Below are 19,910 nucleotides of genomic sequence, written 5' to 3' on the forward strand. Positions count from 1 at the left end.
CCTGCCCGCGGCCTGCCAACCCACCATGCCAAACAAGTTAACTGCGGCAATAATGCTGAGGTGGTGAGTGAGCTGCGCTCACTCCTATTCTGGATAATAACTCCTGTAACTCACCTGGAGAACTCTTGGAATACTGGAACTCCTCCCTTACATCAACCCCTCGACAAACTAGCCCCTCTGAAACCATTCTTAACTAAAAGATCAAAATCTGCACAATGGATTAATACCAGTCTCCAAACCGAAAAATGTGAGCTAAGGAAATATGAGAGAAAATGGCAGAAAAATCCTTCCCACATAAATAATGATACATAATGATAAACTGGCATCATATCAAGAGGCAATCAACTCTGCGAAGAAATCTTATATCTACAAGAAACTGTCAGCCACTCAAAACAACCCCAGAGAACTATATACCTCCATAAAGAATATAATTAACCCCAGCTCAACCCCCTCTACTCTCTCTCCCACCATTCCAGGGATGAACATTGTGGAGACATTCGCCTCTCACTTTACCAACAAAACAGCTATTGTCAATAGCACCTTCAATAATTCCTATTCTGAAGAATCTGACAATGATCTGAACATTCAAGGCCCAACCTGCGAATGCTTTGATGACATTACAGCATTGGACACCACTAAGATTATCAATAACCTGAAACCATCGTCCAACCCCCTTAACCCGTGCCATACATCACTACTTAAACTGATCAAACTGTATATTGCTCCGTTTATCACTAAATTCATTAACTCATCACTATAACATGGCATCGTCCCTGATCTCCTAAAATAAGCTTCAGTCAGACTCATAATCAAAAAACCAACAGCTGATCCAACCATCACCTCCAATTACCGCCCAATCTCTGCCCTATCTTTCATGGCCAAAGGATTAGAAACTGCAATCCTCCACCAACTCTGCGACTTCATTGATACTAATAATATCCTCAACCAATACCAGTTTGCATTCAGGAAGCACCACAGCACCGAATTGCTGCTGCTATCCAGCTTTGATACGGTGAGACATGAGACACCGTATCAAAGCTATCTTTGACACGCTTTGATAGGGTTTTGACCACTGCTCCTCATTGCTCCTGTGTCTACTTGACATCTCTGCTACATTCAATATGGTGAATCAGTCCATGCTACTCTGAAGACTGTGCTCCTTTGGGATAACTGATTCGGTGCTGGCCTAATTCTCTTCATAATTTAACAGAATCCAACAAGTCCAAATTGATTCTTTTGCTTCCTCCTTGATGCATCTGAGCTCTGGAGTACCCCAAGGTTCTGTTCTCCCCACTGCATTATTTAACCTTTACCTAACTCCATTATACTGCACCCTCAATGACCTTGAAGTTCACTATAAAATTTAAGCTTACAATATTCAATTCTTTTTTCCTCTCAAGGAAACATGGGCCCTGACAGAATCTTTCCTTACCAACTGTCTTACAACTATCCAAAAATTGCTGCACAGCAACAAATTAGCTCTCAACATATCCAAAATAGAAATCACTGTGTAATCACACCATCCAATCGTTGACACTCCCAATCATATCTCTTTCTGATGCACATTCCATCTCCATCTCCCACAGTGTATGAAATTTGGGAGTCACTTTCGACCCCTCTCTCTCTCCATGAACAACCATATCAGAATTATTACCAACTCTTCCTTCTTCAAACAACGCTTTCTCTATCACCTTCAGCCCCTTCTTGAACATTCAGGTCAGTCCTTCAATCTTTACTATTCTCTGGGATAGATTACTGCAACTCCTTCCTGACAGGTCTACCTTTATACGCTACCCATCTGCTACAGATCATACAAAACTCAGCAGCAAGATTCCTAACTAGCACTCCCATGCATAATCACATCTCTCCTGTACTCAAATCTCTTCACTGGCTCCCTATCGCTTACTGAATACAATATAAGCTTGCTATGATCATTCACTCCTCAATCCACAACTTACATTTCCTCAACAATGTTCTCCTCAACAATGAAAAATCCATGCACCATCCTGACCACTCAGATTGTCTAACCTAACGCTACTAGATACTCCACCTCCAAAGCTCACTCACCTTGTGGAAAACCAGAACACGCACATTCTCCTCTGCAGGACCACTTCTCTGGAACAGCCTACCTAAGGGAGTATGATGTCTCTGAGAAAGAACTTTCTTTAAAAAAAGCCCTAAAAACTTTCCTCTTCAAGAAAGCTTTCCTCAACTTAAATGACAATGGACTACCCCCAATAGGTCCCACTTTGGATGGTGCTACTTAGTCTTCTTCTTCCCTCACCTCTGGCCTTATGTGAATGAACTTACTCCCTAGGCACCTTGTTTGTTTTCTCCCCCTTCTCCTAAGATTTATGCATTGTCCTGTTCCCTCCTTTCATCTGTGTATGTTTATACTGTACCCCACTCTGAACACAAGAAGGGCGAGTAATAAATGTTTTTAAATAAAGTAAGTAAGCATGGGTATTTAATAGGCTCTTTATGTTTACATCTAATTGTTAACAGTGGTGGATGCATGAGGTGTGTCCCTTTCTCCAAACCAGCCTGGTAGGCTGAAATGTTTATCTAAGATATAGATATGTGTTTAGTAAATTTTGTATCAAAACATACTAGTGATAGTGGATATGGGAGAGCTATTTGTTAAGGGTGTTCTAATTTGGAGTTCTACATAAGGGTATACTATCCAGGTGAGGTGAAGCCATACTGAGATGAGTTGATGCAACAGCATTGGAAATCATCTGTGTGCCCAGGAATATTTTATTCATATGGGGGTAAACTGAATTAGTGTCCATCTAGTTATGGGTGTATTTGATTACATGGTAATTTCAGTTCTAACAATGTATCTTCATATAATTTATAGGATTCAGTGACAAATTCCCCATGAAGAAGCCCATTTAGGGTGAAACAAGGGACCCGTGTTGGGGTTATTCATATAAGCATAAATGTCTTAATGAAGAGTTAATAAATAAAGAATATTAGAAAATAATTGAAGTGGAGGGGCAGTTGAGAGATGTTTATGCATCCAAAGAAAAGAAAGTAACCGAAGATCTTTGAAGATCATTGTAAAGAAATTATATCTTGATTAACTGTGTATCAGAACTCTTTGCCCTTGTTTATGGAGTGGTTTTATATTATGTATGTTTCATTTGGATGGTGTTGATTTGTATGGGTTGTATGATTTGGTTATGCATGTAGTGGATATGCATATATTTTTAATGTGCTATTTATAGGTAACAACGGGGTTTCTACTGTAAATTCCTCTCCTATGATATATAAGAAATTCCATTGTAAATTCTTTTTCTATGTTATACAAGAAATTATGAGTGTTGTAGTATTATACATGTGCTTTGTAATAACTGACATGTATTAAAAGGTTCTAAGATTTGTATATGAATATTATGTGGTCACAACATTATTATTCTCTCATTGATCTATATATTTAATGGGGGATGAGCCAGCATGGACTTAAATGGAAGTCCTGCTTTAATAATCTGTTTAAACTCTTTAAAGATATAATTAAGCATGTGGATAAGGGCTAGCTGGTTGATACAATTTGTTTATATTTTTGCAAAACATTTGAAAACTAATCTTTTTAAAGATTTTGTTTAATTCTATGCTACAAGCCTCATGCATATGTTGACACATAGCTTACAGTCACATTTCATTCTGATATATTTTTTTTAAGCATCACTTACTTCCTGCTTGCTTTTTTACATTTTTTTAAAAAGTCATTGGCTGATGTCATATACTGAACCATAAACAGTTTTAGAGCAGATTTTGCTGTTAAGTTCAAATTCATTAGGTCCTGATACAACTATAAGGGGCGGATTTTAAGAGCCCTGCTCGCCTAAATCCGCCCAAATCCGGGCAGATTTAGGCGAGCAGGGCCCTGCGCGCCAGTGAGCCTATTTTACATAGGCTCACCGGCGCGCGCAGACCCCGGGACTCGCGTAAGTCCCGGGGTTCTCCGAGGGGGGCGTGTCGGGGGCGTGTCGGGGGCGTGTCGGGGGCGGGCCCGAACCACGCGGCGTTTAGGGGGCGTTCCGGGAGCGTTTCGGGGGCGGACCCGGAGGCGTGGTTATGGCCTGGGGCGGCCCGGGGGCGTGGCCGCGCCCTCCGGACCCGCCCCCAGGTCGCGTCCCGGCGCGCAGGAGGCCCGCTGACGCGCGGGGATTTACGCCTCCCAGAGGGAGGCGTAAATCCCCCGACAAAGGTAAGGGGAGGGCTTAGACAGGGCCGGGTGGGTGGGTTAGGTAGGGGAAGGGAGGGGAAGGTGAGGGGAGGGCAAAAGGAAGTTCCCTCCGAGGCCGCTCCGATTTCGGAGCGGCCTTGGAGGGAACGGGGGTAGGCTGCGCGGCTCGGCGCGCGCCGGCTATACAGAATTGATAGCCTTGCGCGCGCCGATCCAGGATTTTAGTGGATACGCGCGGCTCCGCGCGTATCTACTAAAATCCAGCGTACTTTTGCTTGCGCCTGATGCGCCAGCAAAAGTAGGCCTATTCGCATAGTTTGAAAATCTACCCCTATGTGTCAAGCTTATAGTTGTATCAGGACCTCATCCAGTAAATCTGGAAATCAGTTTTAAGCTGCAAATGCTCGCTCCTTCACAATTTTATGAATTCAGTGAAAACCAGCTGGAAACTGGATTCAACACCCAGATAAGTGTGTGAAATGTAGCCCGTGCCCTATCTACATGCATCATCATTACTACCCATGAAAGCAGTGCAGTTTACTCACTGTGCTCTGTACAGCGTTCGTGATAGTGGAGAACATCCCACGGGATCCAGGAGACAGGGGAGGCTCTAATGTGCTTTCATCTGTTTCAGTGGCACTTTCTATTTTGAGAAAGAATGAAAAGTATAACTTTCCAGAGCATGTAGTATGCATAAAAACTTGTAATTTGAAATTAAAACGGTCTTAAATAGCACAGCTCATTAAGAATTTATTTATTTATAACCCAGACTCAACCAGAGTTTTCGGATTTTGCCATTAACTTGATATTCATATGATTCTGATACGACAAAAATGAAAAATAAGTATACCACAAAACCTCAACAGCCTAGCACTACATTCTCAAGATGCAGAGTTCCAGGCAGAGTATAAACCCAAAAGGAGTAGAAAAATTCCACTTATGCCACTGTATGATTTAAGTCATTGTGTGTGGAGAGCACAGCAGAAATCAATGTCTGATCTTGCTGTGAGGATTTCACTGGGACCCTGACCTTCTCTGTTCTTTAGGGTCATGCTCTCTGCCTGGTGGGGGAAGCAGAAGATGTTTGTTTTTGGATTTAACTCAATGAAAAATTCAGAGGAGAGGCTCGTCTAAAGTATTCTTACAAGGGATACCAACCTTGCTCACTGGCTTCTGGCATGTCTGGATAAGCTGTTTCAGTAGATGCCGAGTTATGAATTCGGAGCGTAGCTCCTGCCTTTTCCTTTACAGCTGTTAACCCATGGCCTATATTACATGAAGAAAAATAAATTCACCGTTACAGCGTGTTACAATCAAGAAGTCACAGCTAGCAACCATTACATGAAACCACTCTCTGACCAGTAATCTAATATAGTGTTCTGATATTATGAGAACCCAGGAGGGTTTCATGCCCTCTTATCCTACATATGGTACGCTCTTGTGCAGAAAATCAGCCAGGGACTACTCCTATGTAACAGAAAAGGGCTGTTTTAGTGTAGCAGTAAAACAGATAAAACAGCCTCACCACAACAGGAGTTAAAACAGCTCCATTGATGGGGAGAGGAAAAGAAAGATGGCCTTGTCATAGAACAAGCTGAAAGCTACTTCTGAATTTAAGATTGATTAAATATACATCTCAGGTGTTAAGAGAGATGGGATTATAGAATGTATCAACATACATGAGATTAAGACAACGTTAAAACAGCCAATAGGTGTCACCTAAGAATGGTTTATTTGTTACCTGGGATTAACTCAGTGAGACATTCAGTCACCATATATGGAATACTGTAATTAACTGTAAAATTAATAGGACACTACTGCATAGAAAAATATAGCTTTCACAAATCTTAACATGAGGAGACTAAAAAATAAGCACTGGACAGTATATTACTGAATAAGTACAACAAACAGACAGATGCAAGAAATGACATTTTTGCTACTGTCCAGTGCCATTTATTGTACAACAGAATTTCTTGCCAAGAATAAGTTACATAGGATGAGGTCTTTACACAGAGGAAAAGACTAATTTGGGATTAAATTCTGCAAATCAGAAGGAATGTAAATCTCCGGAGATATTTTTGCTTGGAATTTTCACTTGTTCACTACCAGATTATATGGTAAGATTTTCCTGCTATTTGTTTGCTATCAAAGAAATATATTTAGGCCATGTAGTGGAAGTGCCCTCTATAGACACAGAGCAGAAAACCAAGCTGTCTGACTTAGAAAGGGCCAAGCTTAAAATTCAGACAAATGTCAGGGCAAAAAGGCAACCAGACAGCTTGCTTGCACTGTTTTGGGACAGCACATCTTTTAAGTGTGGATTTAATTTCCTACAACTTCAGACAGGGGAAAAAAATACAAAAAATAAACTGTGTAAAGTGTAACATCCTGCAAAAAGGTACCATGGGACTTTGGACAGATTCTTAAATTAAACACTTTTGGGCTGGATACATGGCATATCCTCTCAGCAATGGGGTGGAGAGGTCAAAACGATATAAGAATGCAAGAAAGCATGGACAGGCACAGGGTAGGGAATAGAGGATAAAAGCCAAAGTCAAGTAGGATCAGTGATACTGCAGTAGGTAGGGTAAAAGGGGACCAAACTAGAGATGGGCCCTTGTGATCTCTTCCAGTATTCTCCATCTGTGTATTCACTTACCAAACATGGGTAGCTTGAAGACGAGTTTGCTCGAAGGCCCTAAATATTTCCTAAATCACCCTAATCGTGTTAGCGTCAGGAATACTCACCAACTGTTGCCGTTGCCGTTGACAGCAAAGACTTGCCCCAGGAGCCCCAGGCTCCCCACCCTTTTCCTTTCGTCGGAGAATCAGAGTCCTAAAGAATCACAAAATTATAGATTTAGGCACAGTCAGAGACGAATGTTCTCGCCTCAGAACAGGATGAAATCCGGTAGCTGGAACTGGGGGGAATATTTCAAAACTGATTGATGGTGCCTGTAAAGTATCGTTATAATCACCTCATGAAAGACTGATGGATTTCAAATGCTGCCAGAAAGAGGGGCCTCTGACAGATTAGAGATACCAACTGCTTCTGTGGGAGATATCCTACTGTTGAAAATGTGAATTGGAGAGGAGGGAGCATGTTAATAATCGAAGAAGCAGGTCATTTATCTTAAGAACAAAACAATTACTGCGTCCCCCACAAAAAAAAAATAAAAAAAATTAACACAGTGTGCAGATTTTATGAGCTGCATTAGCTTTGCTTGGAGGTAGCAATTTTCTCAAATGAATGCAGTGTTTTTCTACACAGTGAAACTGTTTAGATATCCTGGAGGTCCATATTCAAACACACAAGTTAGCCAGCTAAATGAATATTTGGCCACTTATCTGGCTCAATTCAAACCAGCAAATAAGATAGCCGGCTAGAATTTAGCAGAATAAGTTAGGGGCATTCTGGAGGCATAACTGGGAGGAGTGGAGTTGGATGGTTAACATAGCCAACTAATGTGTCTGGTTGGGACAAAGAGTTGTACTAAAGTTAGCTGGCTATATTCAATAGTGTGGCTGCACTATATGCCTCTGAAGTTAGCAAGATACGTTTATCCAGCTAAGGGGGTCATTTAACAAAATGCAATAACACCGTAACACACGCAATAAATACCGCATCATGAAATGCGTATGCAAAGTTGAAAATTTTATTCAAGTGGAAGGAATAAATGGAAATGAGAGCTGGTTAACATAACACACACTATTGTAGAATTTAACTACACCTTTTTTCTCAGCATTATGCCTGCGATAGCTATATGTTACAACTGAAAACGGATTTATCGCAAATCCCATTGAGAGAGCAAGAGAAAGAGAGAGAGAGACTCCATGTAGACCCCTGATTTTTGAACTTTTTATACCACTGTACGAAGGGGCACTAGTAAGTCAGGGTGAGGTTTGTGAGGTGCGTTGGGTTCTGGGGGGCAGTTTTACATGCCCAGTCACACGTACAAGCAGCTCAGTTACTATCAGTGAAGATTTAATGTGATTTGGAGGGATGAAAGGTGAAAGAAGAGTAGATTTGTATCATGTTCTCTCTACCTAGCTTGATGCTCTCTCTACCTAGCTGCAATTAAGGTAGGTAGAGAGAACATGGTACAAACCTACTCTTCTTTTACCTTTCATCCCTCCAAATCACATTAAAAATGTTCACTGATAATTACAGTGCTGTTCGTATGTAAGACTGTGCATGTAAAACTGCCCCCAGAGCCCAACTCACCCCGAGTTACTAGTGCCCCTCTTACAGTGGTATAAATAGTTAACTTTTTTGTGTGCCCCCTACAGAGGTGCTCTCTCTCTCATATCATTAATGCAGCTTGTGATAAAAGTTAATGTGCATTGAGGTAAAATAGCAATGCAATGCAGTACCAGGAAAATTACCCTAACCACCTTCCTCTTTTTTTTTTCTTTTTTTAATCACGGGTGCTATCTTTGCTATATTTATCGCAAAATGATGAATCTAGACCTTACTTTGCTATCTGGATTGCTTCTGAATATGGGCCTCCCTAAGTGTTTTGAGATGCAGTGCATATCAAAAGGTATTTAAAGCACCATTGCTTAGATATGTACATTTTTTTTCATAATTCCACTGATAGTTAAACAAAATCATGAATAAAGCAGGGAAGATTTTTGGATTGTGAGGCTCCAATGAACTTAGCCTGATTTGGAGACTGTTGATTGTTTTTTTTTTATATGTGCCATAATTATCAATCTGGTTAGATGTTTTTATTTTTTTACCAACCACATCAATATTTGGATCAAAGAGAACAGATGAAGGATCCAAAAATAGGATGGAGAGCAGAATTATCTACATAGAACCAGATCCCTGGGAGTGATATCACTGAAAGTAAAAACTGCTTTTCTCGGACTGGCCCAGTGGCAGAGCCATGCCCTGCCATGCAGAAGTCCTGAGTTTGACTCAGAGACAAGGAGGGAGGGGTCCCAGCCATTGCTCACAAATTACATCTACTCCCTGGACTTTAGGTGCACGAGTAATGGGTGCACTCAAAGTCACAGGCTACAGGCTGCAGTCCCAGGTCACAGGCTGCAGTCCCTGGGCACTTGTGAATGAAGGCTCATGGCACCGTTGCCCAATGGCAGCTGGTTTTGATTGAGCTGAAAAGAAAAAAATAAACACATGACCCTTCCCAAAGCATCCAAGAGAACTGTTCTTAAGTAGACAGGGTCAGCACTTTCACATCGGAAACCTAATCAGAACCAGTAACTGAGCCGGTAGGTTCGCACTGGGGATGTCGACTTGTAGGTACAGATCACTTCATTCTCTATCTAAACCAGCAGAAAAGAGAAGTTGCAAGTCCTGTTGGCTAACCCCCTCCCCTCCCCCCCCCACAAAAAAAACTGCAGGAGTTTCAAACTGAAATAAAGGCTTGGTGCTTTGTGATTAAATCCATGAAAGAAGAAATGGATTAAATCCTCACAGTCAGTCCCTGCTGATTCCAGTCTTGAAACATTCCTCAGGAATAGCTTGGGAGGTGACAATGTTCAGCCACAGCCTTCAGTGTTGACCTGGGTTAATTTGAGATGTTTTTTTCTGTGCCTCAGATTTCCCCATTCCCCACCCCAAGTAGCTCCAGAGGACCATTTCAGCCACTCATGGATGGGGGGGGGGGGGGGGGTGCTGACTGACGGAGCAGCTGTTAAACTGGTTTACCTTCCCTAAAACTGGCTTAAGCGCTCCAGGGTAGACAGGTTTTTTTTTATTCAAGACAGACACACACCTTGCTTGTGAAGATCTATTTTTGTTGCTCAGGTAACACAAGACAAGAGAAAAGGCTCTCTCACTGCAGAAGGTTCATCCCACTCCTTCCCCATGCAGAGAGCAGCAGACACTGCTACTGGTTCAAGGCTGAGGTTTCGTTGGCTCTCCCACTGCAGTAACAACATGTCTGCTGCCGAGTTTTCAAAAACCTCTTTGAGAGAACTCATTTTAATGTGAGGTCCAGCCTCCCTTACTAAAGGTAAGAATAACCCGCGCTACTCTTCTTGTCTAGCAAAGCTAGCAGTTACGCCATCTAACCAGTGGTCGCATTGTTTTTTTGGCCTGCACTTTCAAAGCGAACTGGCAGCTCAATGACAATTACTGCAAATACTATTGTAGCTGTTTACCACACAATACCCTTCTCATGCCACTGACCAGAGGAAAAAAAACAAACAGTTGGTGGCCCAACTGCAGAGTCAATAACAATAGTTTTGAAGGGAATTGTTTCAAGGATGCAATACGTGCCTGATCGCTGGCCCTGTTCTCTGCACATTCAGTTTGAGGCTCTGGGTCCAGGCTGACTGACTCGCTGCACTCAGCGGCAGGCCCGGTCTCGGCCACCTCGACAAGAGGTTCCTCTGTCACTGTTTCCTGAGTAGTCACAGCAGGTTCATTGTCAGTACTTGCTCCATTCTGTTCAGTCCTCTCTCTGCCCTCAAAAGCCTCGCTTGGCCTACCTCCAGAAGCTTCCGTCATTATATCCTCTGCAGGATGGTGAGGCTCACTTTCTTCTGGCAATAAGCTACCATCATCCACCTTCTCCGTGTCTGTGATCACTTTGGTCCTTGCTCCATCTCCTGCATCCCCAGACATTTTTGGTTGCACCTGGAACAGAGTGCAAAGATTAAGAGGCTTGTACGTGCTATTCAAAACCATTTTTCAAACATCTGAAAAAAATGTAAAAGATGCAAACAGTACCATGAGAGGTAATTACCACAGGTTCTGGAGTAAGAAGCAAGCTTTGAGATTTTTTTTTTTTAAGCAAAGAGGCTATTTGGTATTATTGGAAGACTAGTTTGCTTTGTAATAGTTGTTATCGGCATAACTTTAATAGAGTGTTTTCCCCTTGTGCATTAAACTAATCTATTTATTTAACTTTTTTTTTGTATACCGTCACTCAGAGTCCATCGAAACAGTTCACAACAGATCAAAACAATTAGAATACATTGTAAAACTTAAGACTAACATAACTTGTAAAACTTAAGACTAGCATACATTACAGAATCTAAAATAAATCCCTTAACATAAAATTTCTAAAACCTTACATATAAAAGTTCCTAACATATAGCTCCATTTATGTCCTACCAACCCCAAAGTCTTCCCCAGTGTAAAAAAGCATATCTAAAAATTGATACAAGCATCTGAAGATAAAATTAGCTAGATACCCCATCAAAAATTATAAAATGTTTAAATACTCAAAAAACCTTCCATTACAAATTTTAAGCTCAACTAATTACAGAACCAGGAGATATGTGTTAACTAGCCCGGGTAGGCTGTTTTAAAAAACCAAGTTTTCAGCTCCTGTTTGAATTTTTTAAAATTTGATTCTAGCCTTAGGGGAGCTGGAAGTGAGTTCCATATTCCAGGACCTGCCAAAGATAACGCTCTTTCCCTTACCTGATTAAGATGTGCTGACTGAACGGCTAGCAAAGTCAGCAAACCCTTATTTGCTGATCGCTAATTTCTCTGCGGAGCATGTAATTTAATGGCTGCATTCATTATGCTTTGGGCAGATCCCAATATGTTCTTTGTGTTAGAAAATCTTTGCTCGCTCATATAATGGGAACAAAACGCCATTTACTTTAATGTTCATGAATATCTCTGGGACTATAGCATGCAAACACCGCATATCATTCTCTCAAGTCCTTGGAAGATCTCTTCTGATATGACATATATTAAATGCAAAACTAATTTTAAAACATAACTGCATGGATGCGACAGAAGTAAAATAATATCAAAGGACAAACTCTAATGGATGAATGGGTGCCAGGTCATAAGCACAACTCTGCAGGACCAGGGTTGTGGCTTATTGGCACGGCGTTATGGGCAAGCTTGTGCCACTGATGCCTCTGCTGTGCCTGTTTTGTGGATAAATGGAGAACTTTAGTTTCCAGAGTTGTCCATCTGACTCTTTAAGAACAAAAGAAAGGGCCATCCTGGGTAAGGCCAAAGGTCATGAAGCCTAGCATCCTGTCTTTCACAGTAGCCAATCCGAGTCACGAAGGAAGTACCCAACAGATCCCCAAGAGCAGGTTTTGAGCTAGAGAAATTACACATTTAAACACAGGTGTGTGGTTATTTTCAAAAGCATCTCTACGTGCATAAAACGTGGCTTTTGAAAACCACACTGGAGGTTGTAAAAATGCATGTAGAAGTGATTTCACTCATACTTGAAAGAGCCTTTCCTGGGGGTGGGGGAAACAATTTATGCACATAATTTCAATTTTCAAAAGTATTTTGCAAAGTTAGTCATTTCTTGAGGACACCATGGATTCCAGTCTTGTTTCTTATGGATATGAAATTTTGTTTGAAAAATATATGCACTTACTTTGATCATATGGTAGCACACACATAAAGGGGCTGTTAGCAAAAGTATGAAACTTATGAGCATTAATCGGCATTTATAGCTTCAAGTCTAGCTATTATTCCTATGCTCATCTTGCATAAGCATTATTAAATTACCTTTCATAAAAATTTAAAGTAAGTTTTTCATTCATACACATGATGCTTGTATTAAAAAAAAAAAAAGCAGCTGAGGGTTGGGAAATGCTTGCAGCATTTCCCAACCCTCTCCTGGAGGCACACCTAACCAGTCAGGTTTTCAGGTTTGCCACAATGAATATGCATGATAGATTTGCATACCCTGTCTCCCCAATGTATGGTCATGTTGAGATTTAGCTTGAGTTTCTCTGTTATTGATATGTGCAGTGAATGAGCATTATTGCTATTTGCTGGATCTGGTTAAGACCTGTGGACTTACATGCTTGTGTATTTGTATGTTACGTTGCCACCTAGTGATTGCATTAAATATTGCATCTGTCTATATTTGTTAGAAATATTTGTAACCTTTGCTCTGATTGGTTAAATGTAGTCAGCACCTTTCAGCTAAGCCTACAGTTCCTAGCTTTCTCCCTCACTAAAATCCCATAGAAAGCATTATCTTTTCACTTGATTCAGCCTAGTATGCAAAGGCTTTAACCCAGCTATGACACAATGTACAGACTATGTTGCAATTAATTATCTCCAATTCATCTTGAAGTTATGTATACATAACATAGTAATATAATAATGACGGCAGAAACATTCTAAATAGTCCATCCAGTCTGCACAGCGAGTTTCTTATGGTAGTAAATGCCACTCCATGCAGTTATCCCCAAATCTTATGATAACCCATAGAACATTCCTGCTAGCACAGTGGGGTAGCCATAATTGATTTTTTTGAGTGGGCACAAGGTTAACATGGGTGGGCTCTAAGCATGCAGGTCTGAGACCTACTAGTTGTATTCTTATTAATAAATAATAGCATATACTGCACCCTTCAATGGCTTTTTAAGTAGTTTGCAACAGCCATTATGCATCATGCATGAAACTTTAAAATATTTTACCTCAATTATTTCTTTTTTTTTTATAATTTTATCTTTATTGAGATTTCAAATTTTCAAAAAGACATTACACATTTGCAACTCAAAATTATCCATTACAGAACTTATACCAACTTAACACATTTGCAATCTGTGCAATATTTCTAATAGATTACAGTAAAGAAATAAAAGAACTAGAAAAAATAGCAATTCAGAGCAGCAACAACAACATATAACTCAATATTATCTAGTATGCTACCAAACCCCCCTTTTTCACTTCCCTCCTATGGAAATCTTAGGGGCGGGAATCCAGATACGACCTGAGTTGATCAGGCTGATTGAATATATATCTTGAATCTTGAAAAGATATAATGCATCGACATGGGAATCTTAACATAAATTTTGCTCCCAGTTGTATCACTTTTTCCCTTAAAGTAAGGAACTCCCTCCTCCTCAGTTGTGTATCCCTAGCTATATCAGGGAATATACTAATACATTGCCCATGAAACTTTAATTTCTGATTTTTGAAGTAAAATCTCATAACTGTATCTCTCTCGGAGATAAAAGCAAATTGAACAATCAATACTGCTCTTGTTTTAATATCTAGTTCTGATGATTTCTCCAACAAATCAGAAAGGTTTATGGCATTCTCTTTAGATGTATCTTGCTCTTGTTGTACATTTTTCTCAAATCTATGGGATGGATAGTAAATTCTAGATATAACTGGAATAGCATTTTCTGTATACTTTAACACATTGATTAAATAACTCTTGAATAATTCCATGGGGGAAATCAAATGAGTTACTGGGAAGTTCAATATTCTTAAATTTGTTTTCCTTAATTGGTTCTCCATTTGTTCTATTTTACCTGCATATAACCTCTCAGATTTAATCAAGTTAGATTGAACCTTTTCGATGTCATTCACTCTTTTCTCTACATTATTAACAGTAGTTTCCACATTCTCTACTTTTAACTGTAAGGTCTTATTATCATTCAACGAATCCTGTACTGTTTTAGCTAAACTATTTATTGATTTATGCATTGAAAGTATCATGACACCTATTTCCTCCAGCGTAAATTTCTTTGGTGTAGTTGGAAATAGATCAATCAAAGGTCTTTCCTGTTTTCCCTGCTTCCCCTTTTCCACATGCTCATTACTAGGATTGGTTTGGGATAGGGACAATATGCCTGAGTGTTCTACTGGACTCTGAATTTCAGAGTTCAGAAATCCTGGGACTTCCAAGTCCATATCTTTATGTTCTCCTTCAGGCATTTGTTCTTTTCCCAACTTAGGATCCTCAAACACAAGTTTTCCCCTTACAGTCCCAGTAGGATGCTCTGGTGTCTCGGGGGCACCGGGACTTAAAGATATTTCATCGGTCTGGAGATTTTGGCCCTGCTCCTGGCTTTTTTCTCCTGCGACCTCTCCTCCCGGTGTAATTGTGGGGGCTCTTGCAAAGCAGTCCTGTATAGATGGCTGATTTATATCCAGATTTGGTGTTGAGGAAATCTCTCTCAGTTTAGCTTTCCTCTTGGTATGTGGCATTTACCAAGAGGATAACAGCCACTCAATTGAAGGAAATAAATTTAAAAGTACCTTTAATTGTGACTCCTTGCGGTAGCACAGCGATCCAATCCTCCTAGTTCTTTAGGCGGCCGCTTAAAGAAGGAAAATATAGAAAAACGATAACAAAATGTCAGCTTTTCTGGCCTCTACCGGTCTCTGCTGGGCGACGCGCCGACGGCGATACAGCGCCGTAGGGACGCCGATTATGAGGGCGTCTGGCTCAGCTCCTCCCTCCGACGTCAGCTCGGGCAGGCAACAAGGATTGAAGCAAAATTGGCCGGGTAAGCGACCACAGGAAATGGCAGCCGCACTGCTGCGCCGTAGGGACGCCGATTATGAGGGTGTCTGGCTCAGCTCCTCCCTCCGACGTCAGCTCGGGCAGGCAACAAGGATTGAAGCAAAATTGGCCGGGTAAGCGACCACAGGAAATGGCAGCCGCACTGCTGCGCCGTAGGGACGCCGATTATGAGGGCGTCTGGCTCAGCTCCTCCCTCCGACGTCAGCTCGGGCAGGCAACAAGGATTGAAGCAAAATTGGCCGGGTAAGCGACCACAGGAAATGGCAGCCGCCTACCTCAATTATTTCAAGCACTTACCAGCATTAAAAACTCCTTATTAATCTGTATTAATTTATTTTATATTTATTGCAGTTTATAAATGCATAAGTATATCATGTAAAAAGCAAAGAAAACAATCAGATCCAATCAAGTAAAAAAAAAAGAATGTATTCTTTCATGAATCCTCTTTGCAGAAAGCCAGAAATCATCATGACTACAATAAAATAGCATTAATCATCATAACAGGTGCAGAGCAGAGCTATGACAATTCATATTACAACCAACATGAAAAAGAAATTTACATTCTGGTATCACCTCAGCAAAAAATATCCACTGCTATTTTGTGAAGTAACACAAACTCTTGCAAAGAAAGAGACATCTAGAACCTTGCCATACCATACAGTCACAGCACTGACTCTCAGGAATCAAATAACAGCAACCTTATGAAAAAGCAACAATACAAATACTACACCAGGCCCTAGAACATTATAGGTATGTGATTCCACCAGGTTGTAGAAGAAAGTACAGGCACCGAGGCAGGTAGAGCAAGCCCTCGAGGAGCGAGTACCTGCTCCCTGTAAGGCACCTGAAATAAAGCAGAGGGCCCCCGAGGAGCTGGTACCCAGGTTAGCAGTTACCCCGTAGGGCAGAGAGAGAGCTTCCAGCGGCAGCACGGAAGCGGCAGAGTAGCGTAGACAGGAACGGATTTGAGTCCTTGCTAACTCAATGAGCTAGCAAATTAGAATAGGTTATATACCCGGATGGCGTGACGTCAGCAAGGGGGAATGCCCCCGAGGTTCGCGCCAAGGTTGAAATAAAGACTTGGGTGACGTGCGCGCATGCACCCTAGTAGGTACCTGGGAGGAGCATGGTGGGAGGCTGCACCACAGCCGTTCTGGGGACGTTGGAGAGGTTGGCTTGTAGACGCGGTGGGAGCCATCTTTCCTAGGTAAGCGGGAGGAGCCGTGAATAAGATGAGGCAAACAGGGCGAAGCCATCTAGCACCGACGGACGCAACAGTACCTCCCTTCAAAGGGCGTCCACGCTGTTTCCTACCAGGTCTTGGTTTCTGAGGATGCAATCTATGGAAGTCTTGTAGCATCTCTTTATCCAATATATTAGCCAATGGAGTCCAAGAGTTTCCTTCAGGTCCATAGCCTTCCCATGATAGGAGTTATTCCCATACTCTACCTCTTTTTCTCACATTGAGAATAGCGTCTACTTTGTATTCGATGTCTTCTTCTGCATCTATAGGTGTAGCTTCTGGTGTCTTGTTGGAGAACTCACTAAGGATCAATGGCTTCAATAGTGAGACGTGGAACGTATTGTGGATCTTCAATGTAGATGGTAGCTTCAGACTATAGGTGAGATTGCCTAGTCATCGGAGAATGGGAAATGGTCCAACAAAGCGAGGAGCGAAGTGAGCTGAAGGTAGTTTAAGTCTCAAGTGCTTAGTGGATAGCCAGACTTTGTCACCAGGCTGGAACTCTGGAGCCTTGCAGTGGTGAGCATCGTATCCTGTTTTAGCTCGAAGTCCTGCTTTAAGAAGCATCACTTTTGTCTGAGTCCAAAGTTGTTGATGAATATCTTTGGCAGCAGATTGAGCTACTGGGGATGACACAAATAATGGCAGTGGTGCAGTGGTAGTCGTCCGTAAACCAATTCGAATGGTGTTGATCCAGTGGATGTTGCTGGATGAGAATTGATGGCGAATTCAGCCCAGGGCAACAGTTCACTCCAATCATTCTGGCGAGTGTTCACGTAGGCACAAATGAACTGCTTGAGTGTCCGGTTCATTCTTTGCGTTTGCCTGTTAGATTGTGGATGGTATGCTGAGGTGAAGTCGAGAGAAATATCAAACTTCTTGCATAGTGCCTTCCAGAATTTAGCTGTGAATTGGGCTCCTCGATCGGAGGAGCCCAATTCACATGTGCTTAGGCATGCCATGGAGGTGGAAGATGTGCGTGATAAGAGTTTGGCGAGCTCCATGGCGGTGGGTAAGCCAGGGAGAGCCACAAAGTGAGCCATCTTTGAGAACCAATCTACAGTTACCCAAATTGTGTTGTTTCCTCCTGAAAGTGGTAAGTTTACCACGAAGTCTGTGGCGATGTGTGTCCATGGTTCATCTGGTACTGGCAAGGGTTGGAGCAAACCCCAAGGACGTCGGGTTGGCATCTTCTGTCTGGCACAATTTGCACAGGAAGCAACATAGGAGAATGTGTCTTCCTTCATGGTGGGCCACCAATAAAAGTTTTGTAGCTTAGCCAGAGTTCTGCGTTGGCCAGGGTGTCCTGCCAGTTTAGAGTCGTGAGCCCATGCTAACAACTTCTTTCTGAGTTTCTTGGGTACAATGGTCTTTCCTGCAGGTACTGAGTGAGTAGCTGCCAAAATAACCCTTTCTGGGTCAATGATGTGTTGCGGTTCCTCTGGAATGTCCTCTGAGAGGAATGAGCACGACAAGGCATCTGCTCTGATATTTTTATCTTCAGGGCAGTATTTTAGCACAAAGTTGAAACTGTTGAAAAACAGAGACCATCTCGCTTGTCTATGATTTAGGCACTGTGCGTGGCGGAGCTCCTCCATATTTTTATGGTCTATAAAGACAGTGACTTGATGTTGCACTCCTTCGAGCCAAGGGTGCCATTCTTCGAATGCCATCTTTATAGCCAGGAGCTCTTTATCTCCTATTCTGTAATTTTTCTCTGCTGGAGAGAAGCAATGGGAGAAGAATGAGCATGGTTGTGGAACCTTCGAATCACCGGCCTGGCTTAGTACGGCCCCTACGCCAATGTCTGAGGCATCAACCTCAACGATGAAGGGCTTGGTGGGATTTGGATGTCAGAGGCACGGCTTACTCGAAAAAGCATCTTTTAATTTCTGGAATGCAGCAAATTGGCCTCCAGAGACCAATTTGCAACATTGGCACCTTTCTTTGCCATAGCTGTAAGCGGAACTGTAAGTGAGTAGTTCTTGATGAAAGTCCTGTGAAACCTAAGAAACGTCTGAGAGCCTTTAGACCGGATGGGTTGTGCCCATTTCTTGATGCTCTCCAGCTTCTGTGGATCCATTTGAAAACCTTGGTTGGAAAGGCACTGTCAAAGAAAGGCCTTGCCAAAGAAAGGCACTGATTCCTTGTGGAATTCACATTTGGATAGCTTGGCATAGAGAAGGTTCTCACGGAGTCTTTGCAGTACTCTTTTGACATCTTCTAGATGAGTGGTCATGTCTTGAGAGAATATGAAGATGTCATCTAGATATAACACGACACACTTATAGAGGAGATCCTGGAAAATGTCTTTTATTAAATTTTGAAAGACAGCCGGGGTGTTGCAGGCCAAAGGGCATCACTAAATATTCAAAGTGACCGTCCCGGGTGTTGAAGGCCGTTTTCCACTCATCACCAGCTCGAATGCGAAGTAAGTTGTAGGCTCCTTTCAGATCAAGCTTGGAGAAGATCTTGGCTCCCTGTAGTCTGTCGAATAGCTCTGAGATCAGAGGCAGGGGATAACGATCTTTCACTGTTATCTCATTGAGACCCCTGTAATCTAAACATGGATGCAATGTTCCGTCCTTCTTCCCCACAAAGAAGAAACCTGTGCCAGCAGGAAACTTGGAGGGTCTTATGAAGCCCTTTTGGAGGTTTTCCTGAATATATTCGGACATGGCTTTATTCTCTGCCATGGAGAGAGGGTACACCCGTCCCTTGGGTGGTTCAGTGTTAGGCTTCAGATTAATAGCGCAGTCATAGGGTCTGTGAGGCAGTAGTACGTCTGCAGCTTCTTTTGAAAAGACATCTTGGAAAGATGCATATTGAGGCGGCAACCCCGGTATTACTGGGGTGGTTGGCATGCAGGGTATAGGAGCAACCTCCATCAGGCATTTACCATGGCAGTCTGGACCCCAACGTGAAAGTTCCAGTGTAGCCCAATTGAACTGAGACATATGCTGCTGCAGCCATGGTAATCCCAGTACTATAGGGTGCATGGCCTTCTCTAAAACAAAGAAGGAGATAGTTTCAGAATGGACAGCACCAGTCCATAGACATACTGGTTCGGTGAGTTGGGTTACTTCACCCGGTAAGGGCTCTCCATGAATGGACGACAGAAGTAGTGGAGATTTCATAGTGGTAGTGGGGATCCACAGGTGCTCCACTAATCATTGTAGAATGAAATTGCCTCCTGACACTGAGTCCACTAGGGCAAGAATCTGGTACTCTAAGGGTCTGCAGA

At 42.1% G+C, this 19,910-nt stretch overlaps 1 protein-coding gene across 1 annotated transcript in view; it reads right to left on the bottom strand.

The window, feature by feature from the left end:
• FAM114A1 (family with sequence similarity 114 member A1) overlaps window positions 1-19,910 on the bottom strand; it is a 124,283-nt gene that overhangs the window by 77,394 nt on the left and 26,979 nt on the right. The window contains exons 2-5 of the mRNA XM_029589400.1: window positions 10,443-10,802; window positions 6,941-7,028; window positions 5,351-5,458; window positions 4,738-4,835 (exon numbers count right to left, since the gene is read on the bottom strand). Coding sequence (XP_029445260.1) covers window positions 4,738-4,835; window positions 5,351-5,458; window positions 6,941-7,028; window positions 10,443-10,790 — 642 coding nt within the window. The 5' untranslated portion in view covers window positions 10,791-10,802. The remainder of the gene's footprint in view (window positions 1-4,737; window positions 4,836-5,350; window positions 5,459-6,940; window positions 7,029-10,442; window positions 10,803-19,910) is intronic.

This window comes from Rhinatrema bivittatum, chromosome 1, assembly GCF_901001135.1.
Source record: "Rhinatrema bivittatum chromosome 1, aRhiBiv1.1, whole genome shotgun sequence".
Taxonomy (NCBI): domain Eukaryota; kingdom Metazoa; phylum Chordata; class Amphibia; order Gymnophiona; family Rhinatrematidae; genus Rhinatrema; species Rhinatrema bivittatum.